At 33.2% G+C, this 23,378-nt stretch overlaps 1 protein-coding gene across 36 annotated transcripts in view; it reads right to left on the bottom strand.

Moving 5' to 3' along the window:
• Window positions 1-23,378, bottom strand: part of LOC145260441 (serine/threonine-protein kinase BRSK2-like) — a 685,204-nt gene that overhangs the window by 57,952 nt on the left and 603,874 nt on the right. For 24 of the 36 annotated variants that reach the window (XM_080118482.1, XM_080118488.1, XM_080118486.1 and 21 more), the window contains one exon: window positions 14,194-14,253. The exons of the other annotated variants lie outside the window; for them this stretch is intronic. In XM_080118482.1, the coding sequence (XP_079974608.1) occupies window positions 14,194-14,253 (60 nt within the window). The remainder of the gene's footprint in view (window positions 1-14,193; window positions 14,254-23,378) is intronic. 36 annotated transcript variants of the gene reach the window in all.

The raw sequence follows: 23,378 nt of genomic DNA, 5'->3' as shown, positions 1-23,378 counted from the left end.
CAATATAAATAATAATTCACTAATACTACATGCAAAATAGTCTGTAAAAAACATGCTATGGTTCTCAAAAGAGGCTTATCATAATTATTCTTTTTTTTTAGTTTACGTTTAAATTTTGATTGTGTTTGAAAGATAAAAGCCCAAAGTTAATCTCTGAGAGGCTAAAAAATCTATATTTACATGTTAAAAAAATTACAGTGAAAAATGTTGTCATGGAGATTAAAAAAAAAATTCATTGAAATTTGAAGTCTGAATTAATCAAATTTAAAAAGCACTGAGAAAATAATTATCAGTTTCCTGAAACTATTTCAACAATAAAGTCTTAAGATACAGAATGTAGAAAAAAAAACAAACAAAAAAAACATGCACATACTTTTTATTTGCTTTTTTTTTACTAAAAATTGCATAATTATCCAAAAAGGTGAGTTACATTAAAAAAACAAACTCTGAGGTCAAATGTAAATACAAAATTTCCAAACTTTAAACAGAAAGTTTGAAACACGTTTACTAATAATTTTGTTGTAATAAAAAAGAAATGTTTATTAAAAATAAATCCTATTACACTTGATATAAGTTTTTTTTTTTTTTTACTCAGTAATACTCTAAACTTATTGATGACGTCTATTTACTACTGCTTTTTTTCTTTAGAATTAGAAATAGAACTTTTACATTTTGTGAAATTTACTATCGTTTAATGTTTCTGAATTTTGGAGATTAAGTATGGACCCAGATTAAAACTAAAATGGAAACAATATGACATTTTTTCTATTTCATAACCTCATCACACATTTTAATTTTAACAATTATGGTACATTGGACCCCCCCTCAAAAAAAAAAAAAACGATTCTTTCCAATATTTACCAATAAGTGTCTGAAAAAGATCGGCTGAAACGTTGTGAGAATAACAACAAAGATAATAATAGTAGTCTGAACAATCCAAATATTACATGTTTACTATCGTCGGTCTTCAATCTCTTTCCAGTTAGGCCATCCATAGTAATAATGTTGTTTACTCTCGTTTGCCTTTACACGCCTGTGGAACTCTGTTCCGTCTGCCTGCTTCCCACCAGACTACAACTTGGATGTCTTCAAGTCCAACGTTAACAAATTCCTAATGAACCGTCCCCTTAAGTAAACACTTCATCAAATCTCCACACTAACGTAATGTACTTGCAATAACCCTTATCCCTGAGTGGCTTCCGGGCCTTGATAAGTGGTGATCGCTGTGTAAAAAAACAAAAAAAAAACCCAAAAAAAACAAACTTTTTTCTAAACTTTAGATAATATACATCCGGAGCAACGCTGATCAAGAAAATACAAACTCTGCTGGAATTTTGATTTGTATGTTTTTAGTTTTAGCAAGATATACATACACACAGACGTTTGCCCTTCATATAATAGATGTTAACGCAAGATAGCATTCCAGGTGTTTGTGTTTGTATTAACCTGTAGCAGCATGGAACACTCATTATTTGTTATATTTAGTAATGAAAAATAGGTATATTTGATATTCTACTTTAAAGTTCTATAGCTGCACACGTGTTAGGGGTCTTTTCTCCAACATGAAGTACACCGTATTGGTTTATATATTTTATTTTGCAAAACAAAAAGTTTAAAAAAACAAAATTAGGCAAAAGGCCAATCAAAAAAGTGGGGAGGGGGGGTCTATGGTCATTCTTATAACTGTAACTTTGATTTGTGTATGTTAATCCTAACTAGAGTTCTCAGTCACCATAATACCAAAAAACACACCAGGGGTCGTCCTAGCTTAAGATTCCCAAATCAAATCGTTTTTTTTTATATATATTATATATAATCTACATGTAAAAATAAAATTTTGTAAAAATCGTTTTTATTATGTTGAAAATTTTATTAGTGTGAGGTGGAGGGGAAAAAGTTAAAAAAAAAAAAAAAAAAAAAAAAAAAGTGTTACTAAGGCCCTCACAACCCTTTATAGATGGTAGTATTGTGGATGACACAAGATTGGAATATAAGTGGAAAAAGACAATGGGACCACTTGAACTATTGATACGATGCCTACATTCAGTCTCGAAAGACAAAGAATACCCCCTGTAGGGGAAACGGCACATGTAATTGTGAGGTAAGGGTTGCACAATCCTCAACCACACCTCTCCTGAATCGAAACTATTTGAGTCTAGTGGCAAGGAGAAGTCCAGAACGATTGGAAACAATGCAGAGATAAGCAGAAAGCACATACAGCATCCGGAAATCCTAAATGGTCATCCACTTAGTACTGACCAGGTTTAACATTGCTTAACTTCGGTGATCCAGCAGGAGCCAGTGTGTCAACGTAATTATGCTGTATATAATAAACTATTGATAAGAGACACCTTATTCATACGAATATTCTTGCATATTCAATACACTTTCAATATATGCAAATCAGATTAGTGTAATTTGAATAATTTATATTGGAAATCTTAAATACAGAATGCGATTATTCAAATCAAGTAACATTCATCTATGTGTCAGATTTAGGATGTGTACTATATTTATGGTCATACATTACTTTTTAGTATTGCAGGAATATTATTGTACTTTATATGATCATAATGAGAGTTACTTCTCCCCACCCAGCTCCCAAATTAGGACCTCGCTACTGGATGTACACAAGAAATTATTTACATGAAACTATTTACTAAACACAAATCTATGATACTATAGACTTCCCAACAACCAGAACCAGGACCGCTGGGAGAAAATAGCTCGGAAATAAAAGATAATATGAAAGTGACAGATCCATTGTCTTCTGCAGACCAAATGACACTATGAGTAGCTAGCCAGAGGGGAGGGAGATCAGGATAGAGAATTTGAAAGTTTCCAGTAAAATAACAGAGACAATCGGACATCTAGGATTTCCAGTTGAGAGTAGATATATTTGAGAGGCATTAGGCATTGAAGAAAGATGAGAAATTTCGAGTCAGAAGGGGCAAACAATGGAGTTAGTTTTAACTGGGATGCTTGACTTGAGAGACAGGAATTTAGATCTAGACACTATTGATGAGACCCCAATCACACACACATACACACACATCTATGTTTAACAAGTCTTGTATATCATATCTATATATGTGTCTGATTGGTTTAATAATGTTCACAAATTTTAAACTGTGTTTCATAATCAACAATACTAGAATCAACACAGTCAGAATAATAAGATGAAGAAGAAGGACCAATGGCACATGCATTTGGGACAAAGTGAACAGTGCAAGGGATGCTGGGATGGTTATACAAATCCATTTTTATTGATGTATTACTATAAATAGTGATTTATGTTCATACAAAAGCATTCAAGCTGAATACAAGTATTATGCTCTTGTGTTTTTTTCATTGCAACAAAATAGCATAACAATTAAAAGCAAATGAAGATTGGTTGTAAGAAAAAATTAAAATCAATCGCAAATATAGAAGATTGGATGCTTTCTAAGAAAAACCTAAACAAGAAACAGAAAATGTGAAACTAGAAAGAATAAAAAGCAAGTTTCCCCTATGCAAAAAATACCCCCCCAACCCACAAAAAACAACAACAATATATGATTATTAAATACCTACAGACACTAGTGTTTCATCCTTTCAGAAATCATCAGTGCAGGGTGTCACAGTTACCGCTGGTTGGGAGATTCGAACCCGGCAACGAAGCCATCTCTGACTCCATTAGCAAGGACCAAAATCCACACAGCCACCGTCAACTGCGAGAAATATTGTTGAAATTTAAACATTTATTTTTAAATGTTTTTAACGTCTATCAGAGTGATCTAATGATTGGTTTAATAATGTATGCAAATTTTAAAGCATGTTTATCATATCTGTTGTGTCTGCACAAATAATTAAGAACACGAAAGTAAAGGTATACAATAATATATTAGGAAGAAAAATTATATACATATTTACATGTCTTCAGATATACTTCAGTTGGAGATATTTCGGCAGGTGGCATGTTGCATGTCTTACTGGAGGCAGCATAGGCGTCTTGCCTATTTGGCGGTCATTGCCGGACTCCTCCGGTATTGGTGATTGATACCTTTATATATCTCACTCAGCTGCCTATGTTAATTAGCGGGCGTCTCCACAACAATATCTATATATGTGTCATGATCTTCGCATGCGAGCTAAAGTGACTGACTTTATATCAACTGTAAAGTGCTCAACGCTAAGAAATGAGTTTCTTAAAGGGGCTGACATAATTATTTACTATAATAATTATTAAATATCTACAGACACTAGTGTTTCATCCTTTCGAGAATCATCAGTGTAGGGTGTTACAATTACCGCCGGCCGGGAGACGCGAACCAGATATATAAGGATGAAACACTAGTGTCTGTAGGTATTAAAAATAATTATGTCAGCTTCTTTAAGAACTCAGTTCTTATTGTTGAGCACTCAAGTTTAAATTAAAGTTGGTCAATGTGCAGATTATAATGTTATAATCATAAGATCACTCTAGCCGTCTCGACATTTATGCTTTATAGAAATGTTAACTTTAACTGTATTTCTTGCGGTTAACATTGACTGTGTGCTTTTTCCTTGCTAATGGAGTCAGAGATGGTTCGTGGCCGGATTTGAATATCCCGACCAGCTACGATCGTAACTTCCTGCACTGATGATTCCCAAAATGATGAGACACTAGTGTATATTGTAAATAATTATAGTAATGATTATATATATATATATATATATATATATATATATATATATGATAATAATATGTAGTAACAAATAGTGATATATAATAACAAATAGTAAAATTGTACATCTCATTGTCTGCAAGGACCCGGAGTGTAGTGGATAAAGTACTTAGTAAAATTCAGTTGAAAATTCAATCTTCAGTGCAGGTGACATTTAAAATAGGATTGTGAATTACTTAGGATCCTTTCTACTCAGATATGGCTGACCGAATGAGAACATGTTACCCCCATCAAGATTGAATAAAGGGTTCCATTTGAAGTTCTGTGCAGATTCCAGAGTTTGACAGAAAGTTTCTTGAGGTCAGCAAGATGCACCTGAAAAGGTTGGATGCTACATCAACCGAAACGTTGTGAAAATAACACTCAAGATGAGAACAGTAGTCTGAAAGAATCCAAATAATACGATAAAGCAAAAGTAAAACAAACAACTAAAGAACTGAAAACAAAATTTTCCTGATTAATTAGAAACTACAGAAAATAATTAAAAAAATATTTTTTTGTGGTTAAGCTAATGAAGGCTGTAAGCATGCAGAAAAAGAATTCTCTCAATAAGATTTTAACCAATGGCGGAATGTTAAATATTGATGGATATGTCCACTAGTAATTATTAGGGAATTAAGGATACAGGGAGAGGTGGTTAACCTTTGAGACCATCACAGGACTGGAAACAAAGATGTTAAAACAAGATGGCTTGAAATGTGTTTGCTTTTAATAATTTTGATTCCATTCAAAGCAAAGCATATTGTCATTGAGATGCAAGAAATTACTGTGATTAGGGACCAGATTTATACTGGGTATCTTAAGCGGGGAGTTGTGCAGCAAGATTTTTTTTTTTTTTGTTCACATCACACTTAGATTTCTGCATCTTGTTAAAGTTGGAGAAACAGGGAACAGGGAGGTAATTCCAAAGGTAAACCGTCCAAGGAGAGAAGCTATTCCACTAGCATTGAGCCTAATCAGTAATTAAATGAGTGACAGTTTCAGAGTATACCAGGTGCCATAACTTTAGAAGCTAAACTGGCTATAAAGTCATTTTCTCTAATAAATTGGTAAAGGTATATAACCTTACCAAATGAAGAATGCATTTTTCCGATTTCTTTCATTTAACTTTTACTCATCCATTAACCTAAATAGTTTGTTTAGATACTGCATGCCTTTCCTGTACCCCCCACTTCGACAATCCCACTCCAATCAAACTACAAGATATCTCCAGAAAATCTGGGAAGGAGTTAAAGAAGGATGTACGAACAGTGCCAACATTGCCCTGTCCTTCACTCTCATCCTCTTATGACGTTTTTGTACCTAGATTAATCTATATTTTTTTTACTTAAAGGGTTCACAACTGATTCCAGTGGGTGAACTGACATGATTATAAGATGCCGTATATGCCACTTTGTTGAAAATTAATTAGGCAGGAAGACAGGAGGAAGGGAAAGAGGGGGGGGGGATAAAAGAGAAAACTGGTTTGAATTGGCAATCATCTGAACATATTTTTTTTCTTGTTTTCTCATTCAAAATATTGTTAGAAAAGATATATAGAGTCTCTGTTAGCAGTAACAACATATTAAACACAAAAAGTACTGTATTAATTAATTAATAAATCTAACCAAAATTTAAATTGTCAAATTTACATTGGAAAATGATTAAATTTGAAAATTGTAATCCTTATAAAATTTTGAAAGCATTATTTTGTAAGGTTAAAATTAGTGTTGGGACAATTAATTACAATTTCAGAATAAAAAAAAAAATTTTTTGCCTATTTTTTGATGTCCCAAAAAAAACCAAAAAAAAAACCGATTCTTCTAATTGGCCTTTTTATTTGATTTTGTTTAAAGCAAACTCTTCTACTGCTGATAGTAAAGATAAAATGGTGAAAATCTATTGATTTTAAACTACCAGTAAAACTAAAATCGATAGATCATCTCCCCACAAGTGTATTTTTACATTCAAGAAAATATCCACATGTTTAACGTGTGTTTTTACAGTAATCATGAAAAATAATAACGTTATAGTTGAATACTTAGAGATTTATAAAGAATCAGAATCGGACTCTGTAATTGTATCGTAATTGGGAATTTAATACAGAATTGGTAATTGTATTGGAATCGGGAAAAATATTGGAATCGTCCCATTACTAGTTAAAATGAAAACTTTTGAAAATAGGATCATGCTGTAAAATTATTACTTTTTTCAAAATGAAAAAAAAAATCACATATTACATACTCTTCTATGATTAGGGTGGATTCTACCAAAAGTCTTAATGAAAAAAATTAATAATATTAAAAAGAATTACAGTGTTACTTGGTTTTAAGAGGTTGTCATTTGAACTTTATGAAATAATGCTTTCAAAAAATGTGACTAGCTCCTAATCAAATTTCATGCGCCAACCACGTGCCATACATCAACTAGAATTGAATTTGATACAATCACCAATAAGATTGGACGTTCAATTTTCTCTTTTAAGGCGATCACCCATGGATTTAACATTACCATCAAAACGAGAAAAGAAAAGACATATTACAGTCTTCTATGATTAGGGTGTGTTCTATTTAAAGTCTCAGAAAAAAATGATTTTCATTTTTCATTTTAATATGTAAAAAATTATTTTACAGTTTTAACCATAATTTATTAATGAAGTTTTGAAACAGTATTCGAATGATATTTTTTAAAAATTTACAAACCATAATATGATTTTTTAAAAATAAAATTATTTATTTTTTTAAAATCTGAACTTTCGTCAAAATTTGTCTTTTTCAAAGCATTTCACCATTAAGACTTAATTTTCAAACTAGCCATCATTTTCATCAGATGTAACTTCCGACCAGCTTCAGGTGTATCTTGTCAAACTCAAGAATTTTTCTATCAAATTCAGGAATCTGTATGGAATTTTGAATGGAACCCTTTATTTGATCCACAGGGGTAGTATGCTCTTGTTCAGTTAGTCATGTCTAGGTAGAAGTCCCAAATAATTTGCAATTGTATTTTAAGTGTTACCGCACTGAGGATTGAACCTTCAAACCCAAGAGGAGTGCAACTTTACAACTGAATTGTACTACATACTTTATCCACTATTCCATGGGTCCTTGTGCAAGATACACCTGAAGGAGGTTGGAGGTTACATTGATTGAAACGTTGTGAAAATAACACTCAAGATAATAACAGTAGTCAGAAGAATGCAAAATATGAATAGACTACTCTTGCCATTGTGGTATGTTACTAGGCAGATGCAGTTCTAAGAGATCCACTCTGTTAATGTACTCCTTCCTCAAACACCCAATCTCAGCCAAACCGCCATCTTATCAAAGGAAACTACTACAACAACAACAACAGTCAAGAAGACATCACTCTAAAAAGACTTTCTTTTAACTATATGCAAGGGGAGATAACTAAACAGTCTTAACCAAGATTAATACACCCATCCCAAGTTTTGCTTTCTCTTTTTGAGAAAGGGTTAGTTTATTACTAATGGCCTGAGGTGCGCCTACTGGGGAATGACGACAAGTCTGCCCAGGCATTTTTTGCAGGCCAGAATGCTTATCCTCTTCAATCCCATTTTCCAACCCTTGTATCACATCTTCCTGCCGTAAAAGGGAAATAAATAACACAATGTCTATATTTCTCAATGTAAGAAAACGTGAAGCCACAATGCACAACATACATGACAAGAAAAAGAAAGTGAGCAGGACATCCGATGAAACTTCCTGATACTTGTATATTGGTTTTTAAAACGGACATTTTATTATAAATTAACTATTACTTGTCATATAGTGATTACATATTTATATTTAATGACAGCAAAAAATTAACGTATTCATTTAAAAAAAAAAATTAGAATATTTATTTTTCAAAAAAAAAATTAAAATATTTATATAAAAAAATTAAAATATTTATTTTTCCAAAATAAAATATTCATTTACAAATTTTTTTTTATAAATATCTATTTTTAATGATAAAAAATAAAATTTTTATTTTTAACAACAAAAAAATAAATAAAAATATTTTTAATGAAAAAAATTAACATCTCGCGTCGGTTATATTTATAGAGAAGTTTTCGCATACTTCCTAGATCATAATATCTCCGATATGTGAATGGACGTCATCTTTATCTTTATTTTGCTTGAGTTTTAAAAACAATCCCTGATTTCCAGTGTTTGTTTATACTTTCTTGTATGAATAAAGCGAAACTGATCGAAGCAAAGCCACCTGCCTGGCCTTCTGGGCTGGGACGTCTTGAAGGTAATTTTGATCAATGTGGGGGGAAACCCTTCATATCAGACAATTGCTATTCATTTGGACACTGCCAGAGTACCCCCTTTTTGAGGGGAGCTGATTTTCCCCAATATTGTGGGGAAACAAATATAGCAGAAAGCTTAACTGGCCTACAGCCAGATTTCTCATTCATTTTGCTATCCGCTATGGCGTAATGGTTGACATTGCTAAATTTGAATGCTTTACACTTCCACTCATGTCATGGTGTAGCTGTAAGATATGTTTTCTTTCACTTTCTTTTCCGAATTCATGTCGCAGGTTCGAGCCTGCCTGCTTGCTACCACTTTTTTTTTTTTTGCTCTACAAACACCCGGGCAATGCCGGGCACCCCCACTAGTCTATTATATAAAGGAGAGTTGTGTGTGTGTGTGTGTGTGTGTGTGTGTGTGTGTGTGTGTGTGTGTATGTCCAGCTATAGAGGAATAGGATGGGTGGAGGAGAAAGAGGAGTTTGGGAAGGAGGGCAAAACCGGTGGTAGAAAGAGAGAAAGATAGAAAAATGTATAACATTTAACATTTTGAAAAAATAATTTTTTCCATGGGGTAGAAATGACAATAATTGGGAGAGAGAGAGAGAGAGAGAGAGAGAGAGAGAGAGAGAGAGAGAGAGAGAGAGAGACAGACAGACAGACAGACAGACAGACAGACAGACAGAGAGTAAATTTCATTGTGTTTTAATTAGTGTGTGTTGTCTGCGCATGTGTACAATTCTAGTGCTCAATATCCTGCATAGAGCAGATAGTAAGCAAAAAGTGAGATTGTATAAAAAACAGACATTTCTCTTCTAGAGCAGAGATGGATTGGTTTTAGTAGTACTTTGGAAGCACAAATGTTACACATATTATTTAACATCTCCTATTCTGTTTTTTTTTTTTTTAATGACCCCAGTTAACGTTGGGTAGCCCAACTAGTAATCACTAAATCAAAACTATATTTGCTGGTAACACGCTTGCTTGGCAGGTTAAAAAATTCATCATATATCTTTGTTACACCAAAGTTGCTTCATGGCAGGTGTTTGGTCTCCACACGTAAAACACTCACGGCAAACACTCGTTTAGCTCCAACCATCATCAACATTTACCTTTACTCTCTGTCTGTACCTAAAACTAAATGAGCAAAGCTTCTTTCCTAGAGCTGCTCATCTATGAAATACAATACCACGGGGTTGCTTCCTAGCTGACTATAACATGATCGTTTTCAAGTCCAACGTAAACAAATTCTTGTTGAGCCGTCCTTGTAAATAATCAATTCCCACTAAAAAATTTTTTTTTATTACACCCCCCCCCCTCCAAACAAGGCACATTGCCACTTTGGTGTAGAGGGCTACTATCAGGGGCAACAGCTACTGGGGTACTATGTAGGGAGTTGGGTAGCAAGATGTCGGTTCACGTTATACTTGAACTTTTGCATGTCAGTACAGTTGGGGAAGCAGGAACCCAGAAGAGAATTCCAAAGTCTAACGGTTCTGGGGAAGAAACTGCTGGAGTAGAAAGCTCTTTTACATCTAGGGATTCTCTGCTGTGTAGGGATGGGATTTAGCTACCTGTCGGGTTTGTTGAGGGTGTTTACGTTGGGGGGGGGCACAAGTGCTTGCAGTTCGTCAGAGCATTTACCATTAAAATACTTGCAGAACAGGTAGAGGGATGCAACATTTTGTTGATAGGACAGAGGCTGAAGCTTAGATGACAGTTCAGGACCTATCAGATTGGCTACTCTCTTTTGAACCTTGTCTAGGAGCGAGAAACTAGTAGCAGGTGCACCAACCCAAATATGACAACAATACTCCATACATGGGTGAATGGTGGCCTTATAGAGGTACAGGATACTTTCAGGTGTTAGTAGTTTTCTAGCATGGTAGAGAGAGCCTACCTTCTCACAGCGGTCCTATCACGGTGTTCACTCATTAACCCTTATCCTCGAGTGGCTTCTGGGTCTTGATAAGTGGTGACTACCTTGTAAAAAGGTCGAATTTTATTTCTGTTTGTCATTTATAACCAACCGCAACAATAAAAAACTTGAGATTTATAAAAGTAAAAAAAAAAACAAAAAACAAAAAAAAAAACATTAACTTTTTAATTTTTTTTCTTATGTAAATATTAAACAAGTAAACGTATGTATCTTGCTTTTCTAAATATCTTGGTAATTAGGTTGTTACATATAAAAATAGTTTCAGAGTCAGAGTTGGATGGAGTTGTAGGTCTTCAAAAGAGTCAGAGTCAACTTGAACTCTTAAAAATATTAGGCGTCATGTTACATATTAAAGACCTTATGTCAGTAGCGATTAAGTTAGCTAGTGTGAATTTTGACAAGGGTCACCTTTAGTGCATGTCAGGATAACCTTTATCTGTAAACAGAATTGTACCCTGAGATGGGTGATGTAAAGTTGAAGCCAGTGGTGGGGGGCAGAAGTCAAACTCCGTAGACAAAACAGAAGTTGGATGATGACATGACGTTTTCAAGAAAATCAGTTATTTCTGGGAAGCCATACGAACAAGACACGCCAATAAGTGAAAAGGGAAAGTCAGTCAGTCAGTAATGAAGAGGAAAAGGAGAAAAAAGGCCATTTTCAGTTTATACCTATAACGGATATTTAACCTTATTGCTAAGCCACGTAAAAAAAAGAGAGCACAAGATGTTGGACATTCATTACAATAAATAATAAAAATGAAAAGTGGTAAAAAAACAAAACAATAAAAAACTATAACAAATCTTATCAAAGGCAAGATAAGTTACTTTTCTACCTATCTGGATAAGTTTTTAGTTATTTAATTTATTTTAAAGCGTTTATTCAGTTCGAAAAACAAGTAGCATCGAGCGTTACTAGAGAACAAGAAAAAATGGACATGATAGGGTCACATCTTTGAGACAATCGCTCAAAAATAGAAAATTAAATAAAATACTGGTAGAAACCCACCCAATAAATGTTACTATGACATTTATTGGGTGGGTTTCTAGAGGCAAAAAGTCATATAAAGAACAATTTTATTGATTGCTCATTTATGAAAACATCAGATTAAAAATAAAATATTGCTGTTGTCTGTCTTACATGAATTCTTGCAACAACACCAAATAGATACAGCTAATTTTAATATAAAAAGGTTGTTCCTGGTCTTTAGATAAAATTTATCACTGTAATTTTATTGCTAAAGAGTCTGGAAATTGTGAGAGATAAGAAAACAAATCCATTGGAAAGACAAAGAAAATTGGATAAAACAGGTGTTAAAATGATTAAACGTTGTTAGAATATTTTCAGTTGAATAAAGATTAGAAGATTTTTTTTTTTTTTAGTGCTATCTCTCTAAAGAATCCAAGATCTGAATAGTGAAACATTTTAAAATAAAGAGTCATATAGTTTGTAATCCTAGGAGTCAGAGTTGGAATTTTTGGGAGGGTTTAACCTAGTGGTTCCCAACCACTGTGCTGCAGAATGATTACTGGTGCGCCACAAAGAGATGATAGCTAGAAGCAATTTAATTTCGTTTTGTTTAATAAAGACATTTAATTTCTTAATCATAATGACATGACTAGATTCAGCAGTCATCAACCTTTCCAATTTTGAGTTATGTGAAGATAAAGAATTAGAAAGTTTTTCTAGTGATTGTGGTCTCAAATTGAAGTACGCACAACTGCCATTGAACGCTCTTTTCAATCTCTGTTATGAAAGAATATTCAACAAGTAAAAAAGCCATCCAAATTTTATTGCAGTGCTCAATTTCGTAGCTATGTGAACTGGGATTTTCTTACCTAAAAAACATTAAAAAAAAAATGACTAAGTTCAGCATTACCCTCCCCCTCCCCATTTAGCCCCAACGGTCCCCAGGAGACATCAAATCCTGGTGAAAATGAGCAAACCGTGCAGTTTTAGGCCTTAACATATGTAAATTTGAGTTCTGCACTAAACTAAAAAAGAAATGACTAAGTCCATCATTTGCCCCCCCCCCTTCCCCAATTAAGCCCCAAAAGTCCCCAAGGCCTTAACATATTTAAATTTGAGTTCAGTACCATGCAAAACTGCTAAAAAGACATACACAGAAAATTTTGGACAAATATGGTAAAATAGTCTAAAAAATGGAGTGTTTTTATTGGCCCTAAAAGAGCACCTGGGGCACACCCAAGAGTTATCGCGAAGTATAGACAAACATAATTATATAGAAATCAGTTAATTACAACTTTTCAGAAAGTTTTATACAAATCCAAGCCATCAATTTTTTAATAAGCACAAAAGTGTCAATTTTAGCCATTTTAACCTGAAAGGCACCCCCCTAAGGGGACAACCAGAGTTTTCCCCGAAAATCCGTTTTGTTACTTTTTTTACTAGTTTAATGTTTGTGCAAAATTTCAAAAAATTCCAAGGCATAGTTATTGAGAAAAGTACGGACAGACGAACGGACAAATGTAAATTTACAGGTCCACCCTCCTTTTGTTGGGGGGCCAATAAAATTTAAAAAATGTTAAAGACTTTAAAATTTTGAAGAAGAGTTAAGAGTGTGTCTTTCTCAGATTCACCTCCATATTGCAGCAGTAGTTAAGAAACACCAAGCACAACTGTCGTATTATCATTTACCATTATTATTCTATGTCAGATATTGAATACAGGATATTCTGAATTATCATTTTTTTTTTTTTTTATTATTTTATTGTAAAAAGGCTTTACGAGTAAAAAATATTTATATTTTGTGATAGGTATGCTGCAAAAAATTTTTAAACTCAATAGTGTGGCGCCATGTAAAAGGTTGGGAACCACTGATACCTTCCGACTCCGACTCCACAACCTCAAAGTAATTATTTGTTTATAGATAGCAACACTGAAAGATAAACGTGTCACAAACGTAATAGCAAAACAATTACGACTTTCAAATACTGATCATAAAAGCTTTTACGGACACCTGCAGAAAGCAAAAATGGAAATAACTTACCATCTGTTACTAAGTTTGGAAATAAAGAATTTTCCAAGACAAGTTTAAAGAAAAAAAGAAATAAAGTAAATAAATAAATAAATAATTTCATGCTAGGGTGATAGCATGCATTTTTCGAAAAAAAAAAAAAAATCAGTGAATCACTCTGATCCCTAGACCTACATCAGAGGAAAAAAAAAAAGAAGAAAAAAAAAAGAGTTCTTTTCTACAGTATCTTATATGGCACAAAATAACAGAATCTGACTGGTTATTTTGAGTCATTTTGAATAAATGCGTGGTAGGATCAATACTTAGTTGCCTTACCTCTCCTGGCCGTAGGGTTGACGGTGTTGTCATAATGGTACTGCGAGCTACCTTCATTATCTGGATCAGAAAAACAAATATCATCGTCAGCAGGGGACAAGGAGCAGTAGCTTCTGCGCTGACGTTCACGCCCAAAGACAACCACAATTGGTTTCTTTTAGGAGGGTAAACAAAAGGGACACATACAAAACATATGGGTCTACAACCTCCAAATAAAAGAAGGATAGATAGATAGATAGATAGATTACAATTTTGTTAGATTATAAAGTCCAAGGCTTTTATTCATCTTACCAATCATTTTTTTTTCCAAAATAAAAACTTTGGCACATTTTTACAAATCTGCTTCATTCATGGGGGGAACAACTAATATTTGTACTTCAATACTGGATATTTCCTCGGTGGACTCATCAGAAAAAAAAAAGTTCCCAAAGAAAAAAATGCATAGGGATGTAGCAGGTAAAATCCAAAAAGATCCAAAACAACTTACATCTATTTCCAGTCGTAAGAGTTTTATTTATTTATTTTTTTTATCGCTATTTATTATGGGCTACTACTTAGCCTTATGAAGAAAAGCTACCAGTTTCCTGGTTTTTTTTTTTCCTAAAGAAATATCCAACATTGACTTATGAATATCCATTGTTCTTCCATGAACAAAACAAATCTATAAAAAGGTACCAAAGTTTTCATTTAAGGAAAAAATGATTGTCCAGATGTATAAAATCTTGAACTTTCGAATCAAATGTTATCTATTTATATATGCTCTGTTGTTATATCTTAACAAACATCGAGCTTCTGATCAAAAAAATAATTGGTATATATAAAGAACAGAAAATATATGCTAAAGCGTACATTTTCACACACACACACACACACACACCAGGTTAAAGGTATTCAAGAGTGATAATGAATTTAACGAGGTTATTAAGAGTGCTCAATAAAAGAAGAGCAAGATATATTTTATTAATATAAACAAATGCTAATATTTCAGGCAAATGGTCGGTTAAAACAAGAAGTCTTCGTCAGTTGACTTAATAGGTGGTTTCTTTCTACAGAAGAAACCAGTCCTCACATCAGGACTTCTGATTTTAACCAACCATTTGTCCGAAACATTAGCATGTCCAGTGTTGCGACAATATAAATTTGTTTATATTAATAAAAATACATATACATACATTATATATATATATATATAGTAGCGTAGGTTAAGAATGTATGTGTATGATAAAAATTCTCAGAATTTTCACCGGGTTTATCAAATAGTGTGCAATAGTAAATAGAGATATTTATATTAATATTTATTCATACAGAATGTATTAGTTTCGCTACACTGGTATGACAATGTTTTGATCTGTAGTTATTAATAACTAAGATTAAATATAAGTAATATAACATTAAGTATTTGTAAATGGCATTTACAATGTTTATAAAAAAAAATCAATGTTTTTGTGCGCTATCCTGTTATGTTTGTGTGGTCTTATTTTTTTTAAGTGTGAAAGCCGTTTTGGATGTTTTCTTTCTTTTAAATCAATTGAACTTTTGTTTTCTCTTTTGTAAAGAGGAGATTTCTCCCGAAATATCAAAAGATTTTCCACCATCCTGGATTTTATTAATATTTACTGATATTATACATGAAAGACATGTTAAAAAGTAAATAGATAATTGTCAAGATCAATTTGCTTGTTTTTGTTCATACTCTTTTTCTCTATTCCAGTTTTCTGCATCGCTCTTAACCTTCATAAATATATATACATACTTATTTACAAGCAATGCACATTACCATTCACTGTTAAAGAAGAGGTTAGTTAACTTACTTATTTAAAGTATATATTTAAATATACATTATATATAGACTAAAAAATTAGACGGTCGATGTTATATCTTTATAAGAATTACATTAAATTACGCTCTTACCCTTGGGCTATATATGTTATGTTTCTGAATTTTTGAGATGAGGATTGATTGTTTGCATTATTTAGATTCATCGGACTACTTTTCTCATCTTGAGTGTTATCCACACAACGTTTCGGCCGATGTAACATCTGACCTTCTTTCAGCTGTATCTTGTCGGACTTGGGAATCTTCACAAAATTTCAAATGCAACCTTTTATTCAGTCGACGCAAGTAGCATGCTCTCATTCCATCAGTCATGACTGGTTAGAAGTCCCAAGCAATTGTATTTTAAGTGTCACCCTCACTGAGGATTGAACCTTCACCTTCCAGAAAAGTTTAATTTTTCAATTGAATTTATCCAAGTACATTATCTACTACACCACAGGTCCTTGCAGACAATTCTAATATGAATTTTTGGAGCTTTAAACCTATTTCGTTTTATATTATTATTATATATCACTATTTATTACTACATACTATTACTACATGCACACACACACACACACATATATATATATATATTCATATATATATATTCAATACTATTAATTACTACCTACTTATTATTATATATATATACTTATATACGGACGAAACTTTTGTATAAGCAATATTGCCTGAAGAGGTCTCTAGTTACTTGTAACTGGCAGACCAAAACATGCTAATGAATGTGTAGTGACATATTGATGCTTATATAAAACAAATAAAAAACTATAATCTACATATTATGTATTATTTATAATTAATGGTTCCCATATAGTGTTAAATTCTATACCAGGTCTGCTTAGTAGTTGGTCATTACATAGCATATGCGTTGCTTTTTTAAGTCGTTTTATTCAACACCATTCTAACCGGTACAACTTTCTGAACTTTAAAATCTTCGTGTATAACGGGGGTATCTGGATGGAATTTTGAACAAAAACTTTTCTTTAATTCATGAGGTAGCCTGCTCTTATTCCATCAGCGATGACCAGGTAAAAGTCTTAAGTAATTTGTAATTGTATTCTCAGTATCGCCTGTACTGAGAATTGAACCTTCAATCTCCAGAAGACTGCCACTGAAAATTTATTATAACACAACACTTTTATCCGTTGTCCCATAGGTTATTTTGACCATCCATAGCTATAAAAAATTTGGATTATTTGGACTATTCGGGTTACTGTTCTCATCTTGGATATTATTTTCACTAAACTACAGGTCCTTGAAGACAATTCTAGTATGAATTTTAGCCTCCTTATATACTAGAATTGTTAGCAAATACCCATGGCACAGTGGATAAAAGTTCTAAGAATAATAAGTTATAAGTGATGATCTTTTAGAGTTTGAAGATTCAATCCTCAGTACAGGCAATACTAAGAATTACGAATCACCAACTACTTAAGACTTACCCGGTCACGGTTGACAGAACAAGATCAAACTACCTCCATGGATTAAAATAAACGGTTCCTTTCAAAATTCTGTACAGATTCTAAAGTTCAGCTAAGAGATTCTCGAATTTGACAAGATGCATCCGAAGAAGGCTACATCGGCTGAAACGTTGTGAAAATAACATCTAACATGAGAACGCTAGTCCAAATAATCCAAATTATCTATCATCATCATCTAAAAAATTCCAAATATTTTGAAAGCGTTTTAATGTGTTATGTGTTGAAAGCAAAGGCGGTACCTATCACAGACGAGGCAGTTATGATTGTTATATCGTAATAAGATAAATACTTTCTTCAACCGTGGTGAGGCAAAAGAAAACACCTATATATGTGATACAAAAAAGAAAAAAATTAAATAATAATCGATATAAGAAAATTACGGAATAAAATTTGCAAAGATTATTAATGTCGTATTTCTGTTGTGTTTTAAAGAATAACAACACACTGATATTATATTTTATTTTTATTATGGAATCTTTTGAGATGAGGCTTCATGATTTATGTATTCGTTTCTTTTGCGAACTTTTATCCTCATTTTCATAGTTGTTGTTGTTGTTGTTGTTATTGTCTCAACACGTTTTGGCTAACTAGCCCTCCGACCTGCTTGGGTAGGATTGAAACCACTACGTTCAGATAACGATCACCTGGAACCGTAGAGACTCAACCCCTCTATCCACTGCACTATGGGCCCTGAAGCGCAGTGGATAGAGGCATCGAGTCTACGGTTCCAGGTGAGCATTGTCTGAAGATAGTGTTTTCAATCCTACTGAAGCAGACCAGAGGATTAGTTGTCCAAAACATGGTGAGGCAACTATGAAAGGCAGTAATTACTGGGGATACAGTTACAAGAACTCAGCATTCCTATCCGGTCGCAGTTAATCACCTGAAGAAGGCCAGAGGATGAGTTGGCTGAAGATGAGGATAACAGTCAGCAAAAGAATGAATATAAAAATATGTCTTTATTCTTGATGACGGTTATGAATGATTGTTGTTAAGAGAGAGATGCACACACAGGTATTCGACAGGTTGAATATTCTCAACGCAAATCGCCAACCAACAACGATATCTTTTCTCGTTCTTATATAAGCTTTTGTGACCATCTAAAATGCCCATTTTGGAATGGTATTGTCACTGAAACCACAATCCCAAGGGCATTTTATTCGGCCATCATTGTTCACTGGATTGACCTGACTTTAATTATACCTGCATAACCTTTTACTGAAAATGATCTTTCAAAACATCATACTTTTAACTTTTCTTTCTGACAATTTGAAGTATGTTACTTTTACATGTAGGTGCCAGTCAGGTTTATAATTTTTTTTTTATTCAAATGATCTTTTGGTACATTTGATAATTATTATTGTTCTTCAGGTGCAAGCTTTTATCAAAACAATCTCTCGGTACACACGGCCTATGTATTACCAAAATGTCACATGAATAATTTTTATTCAAATGACAATTTGGATAAATTTGATAATTATTATTGTTCTTTAGGTGCAAGCTTTTATCAAAACAATCTCTCGGTACACACGGCCTATGTATTACCAAAATGTCACATGAATAATTTTTATTCAAATGACAATTTGGATAAATTTGATAATTATTATTGTTCTTTAGGTGCAAGCTTTTATCAAAACAATCTCTCGGTACACACGGCCTATGTATTACCAAAATGTCACATGAATAATTTTTATTCAAATGACAATTTGGATAAATTTGATAATTATTATTGTTCTTTAGGTGCAAGCTTTTATCAAAACAGTCAAACAGTCTATTGGTACACGTGGTCCAAATATCCAACATTAAGACTCACAGGATTTCATAGAAATACCACAGCTGCTTTCTTTTTACATAAAAATACTTGCCAGCTAAATATCTTTTTAAATAACACAAACGCTTAACCTGTCAATTAATTTATTTATTCATCTTTTTTTTTTTCCATTCTTTTTCACCCCAAACAAAGCATATTGCTATTTGAAATATAAGCGGCTACTATTTGGTAGTGTGTCTAACAGGAGACTGTGAGGAGTTGAACAGCAACATTACATTACATTTAAACTTCAGCTGGTTAGTATAGTCAGGGAAACAGGAAACAAGGAGGGAATTTCAAAAATCTAGCAGTCCAAGAGAAGAAGCATCTAGGAACCTCAACAATGAAGGGGGTGGGATTTTTCTGCTGGTTGAGTTAGTAGGGAATATGTGCGTTGAGGAGGCATATGTGTTATGAGTTCATCAGAGCACATTTCATTAAAGTACTTGTAAAACAGGCACATTGTGGCGATGGGACAGAAGTTGGAGCTTGGCTGATAATGCAGGACCTATCAGATTAAAACTCTCTTTTGAACTTGTCTAAGATTGAGAGATCAGCCGAGATGCACCAGAAATCTTGTTTTAAATAAAAGAAAATCATTTGCAAATCGATGATTGGCAGCATTCTGCTTCTGATGTCTTATTTGATTTTAAAACAATTCATTTAAAAAAAAGGGTAAAAATCTAAAATTTTAGAATCCAGCAACACCGAGGAGGTAATGACAGCCAAGTAGTTCACGGCACAGATTGACAACCCATGACGTATGAGCAGCAGCTTGCAAAAAAAGTATAAAAAGGCTATATTTCATCACTCCACACTTACAAATGGGGCTCATTTCCAGGGTTACCGTCGTCGTCATCATCATCAAGCAGATGATGGTAACTAAGTGGTTAGTGACACAGGCTAAAAACTTGCGTGTGTCAGGTTTGAATCCAGTTCTTCCCACGGAAACATTTTCACTTAAAGACGCTGGCAACATTCACATGGTCCCACCTGCAAGTATCTGATGTCTTTCTTGAAATAATTCTAACTAGAAAGATATCGGAGAAACGAATGCCAACAATAATCATTTGATTCATTTGAAATGAATGGATGATGCTCAGCAACAACAGAAACACGAGATAATCAACAATTACAATTCTATACTTCATTGGTGATCGGGTGATCTCATTTTTTTTCATGAGTGTGAAAGGTAATAACTAGGGCTATGACAAGAGAATATTCTTATTGTTTTGACTCTCGAGCATATATCCGACACAGTTAATGAGTCGAGAACCACATCACTTTATCTAAAAACATAAAAGATATTAACAGATATATACTCGAGAGTCAAAATAATGAAAAGAATACTCTCTTGTCATAGCCCTAGTAATAACATACGTACCAAAGAAAATAAAAAAGTGTTTATCATTATACAAATTATTGTTTCTCCCATATTAAGTATGTTTGTTTCTTATGTAATTTCAGGCTAGGATCCCACACGGTCTGCCAAGCTCCAGGCTGTCGTATCATCGTAGTGTTGCACTTCTTTTTTTTTTCTTACAAGAATTTACTATGATGAACTTATCCCTGATCCACCCAACGCAACAAAATTCAACCCTTTTCCTATAGAGGTCCCAAGATGCTGGAAGATTTTCTACTTTGAAATTCGGATGATTCTGCCATGACTAACCAGCAGAGCATTACCACTGATGAATAAGGGAAGAGTCTATCAGATATGTGTACACAGTCTGATGATGTATGGAAGTGAAACCTGGTCAGGGAGGGTTGAGGACATGCATTGCATGGAGAGAAATAATATGAGAATGATATGATGAATGTGTAATGTGAGTCTTAAAGACAAGCTTAGATCTGATGACCTCAGAGAAAAATTTGATTTGAACAGCATAAGGAAAAGTGTGCAGCAAAGTAGACTGTGATGATATAGCCATGTTGAAAGAAGGGGTTAGGGTTCCTGGGTTAGAGGGTGTTGAACAATTGAGACAACAGGGTCAGCTTACAGGGAAAGCAAAAGAAAAGGAAGTAATAAGGACGTATTTGAGAGGAAGAATAATAAAGATCTGGGCAGAGATAGGTTGGTTTGGAATGTTGGAACCAATTTCTAAAAGCCATCCAACACATGCCAGCATTTAAAATGGATGTTAAACGGAATATTAAGCATTGGCACAATTAATCAGAATCAAGAATAAAAAAAAAAAAAAAATCAGAAATTTTTGGGTATCCGAATCGGTATTGGAAAAATTTGTGTCTATTATATATATATATATATATATATATATATATATATATATATATATATATACTAGCAGTTCAGCCTGGCTTTGCTCGGACCATATGTACTGTTCATAACTTTATGTGCATATGTATATATATATTAAAACATTTGACTCATGTCCAGGTAACCTACATCTAAAATTTAAAGTGTTAAGACCCAAAATTGGCAGAAGAGTTTGGTAGAGTCTGCAAAGGTACACTTTTTCAACTTTGACCTCTTAGCAGCCAAATTTTCAGCAAAGAAAAACGATTAAAAAGCTTGCCTTATGTCTGAATACACTTTATGTAAAATTTCAAATGTTTAGACCCAAAATTTGCTGAATAGTTTGCTAGAGACCGCAAGGGTAAAATATTTTGAAATTCGGACCCTTAGCAGCCAAATGTTTGGCCAAAAACTGATTAAAGTCTTACTTTATGTCTGAATACACTTTATGTAATATTTCAAATGTTTAGACCAAAAATTGGCTGAGTAATTTGGTAGAGACTGCAAAGGTCAATTTTTTTAAAACTTTGACCCTAATTTTGACCCCTTAACATTTATTGTTTTGGGTTCAAATCAAATTTAAAAGTTTGATCCATGTCAAAGTAACTTACATCTTAAATTTCAAGTGTTTAGACCCAATATTGGTGGAGGAGTTTAGTAGAGTTTTCAAAGGTTAAATCGTTGAACTTTGAGCTCTTGACAGGCAAATTTCTGGCCAAAAACCAATTAAAAAGATTTTCCCAAATCTCAACACCGCTTATGTCAAATCTTGAGTCTATAGACTGAAAATTGACAGAGTAGTTTGGTAGGGAAATGCACACATGCACACACACACACACACACACACACACACACACACACACACAGACAATTTCACTTTTATAGATATATATAAGATATATATATATATATATGCATACATAATGTGGAGGAATTAAGACAGAATGTCCAATTAATGAAATCGTTTGATGACTAGGGTGTACATGTTTTGAGGTGGACTTGAGTTCTTTTAATTGTTGTAAACCAAGAAAATCATATGAAAACACAACCAACAAAGTTATATAATATCTCAAATTATAAATACAAGTTTAATTTCTGTTGAACACTTATGACAGCCGAGTATGCCTGCCTGTTTGGGTTTATTTCTCATCACATTATGTAATGATTAGAATTGATTGATTTCCTGCTCTAGTTATGCACCCCATCTGCCTCTAAAGTGTACCAGGAGGAAACTTCACATGCCTTCCTGCAGTGACTTAATCCATAATACATTATAGTCTACATTGCATAATACATTATAGTCTACATTGCATAATACATTATAGTCTACATTGCATAATACATTATAGTCTACATTGCATAATACAGTATAGTCTACATTGCATAATACATTATAGTCTACATTGCATAATACATTATAGTCTACATTGCATAATACATTATAGTCTACATTGCATAATACATTATAGTCTACATTGCATAATACATTATAGTCTACATTGCACAATACATTATAGTCTACATTACATAATACATTATAGTCTACATTACATAATACATTATAGTCTACATTGCATAATACATTATAGTCTACATTGCATAATACATTATAGTCTACATTGCATAATACATTATAGTCTACATTCCATAATACATTATAGTCTACATTGCATAATACATTATAGTCTACATTGCATAATACATTATAGTCTACATTGCATAATACATTACAGTCTACATTGCAATGGAGAGAATCTACTGTTGATTTTATAAAATTAGCTGTAAATAATGGCTTCATTTA

Source organism: Euprymna scolopes, chromosome 36 (assembly GCF_053919585.1).
Source record: "Euprymna scolopes isolate OS-2025 chromosome 36, ASM5391958v1, whole genome shotgun sequence".
NCBI classification, from domain to species: domain Eukaryota; kingdom Metazoa; phylum Mollusca; class Cephalopoda; order Sepiida; family Sepiolidae; genus Euprymna; species Euprymna scolopes.
Note: the sequence above shows the minus strand (reverse complement) of the source record. Positions and strands in the feature narration are given on the sequence as shown.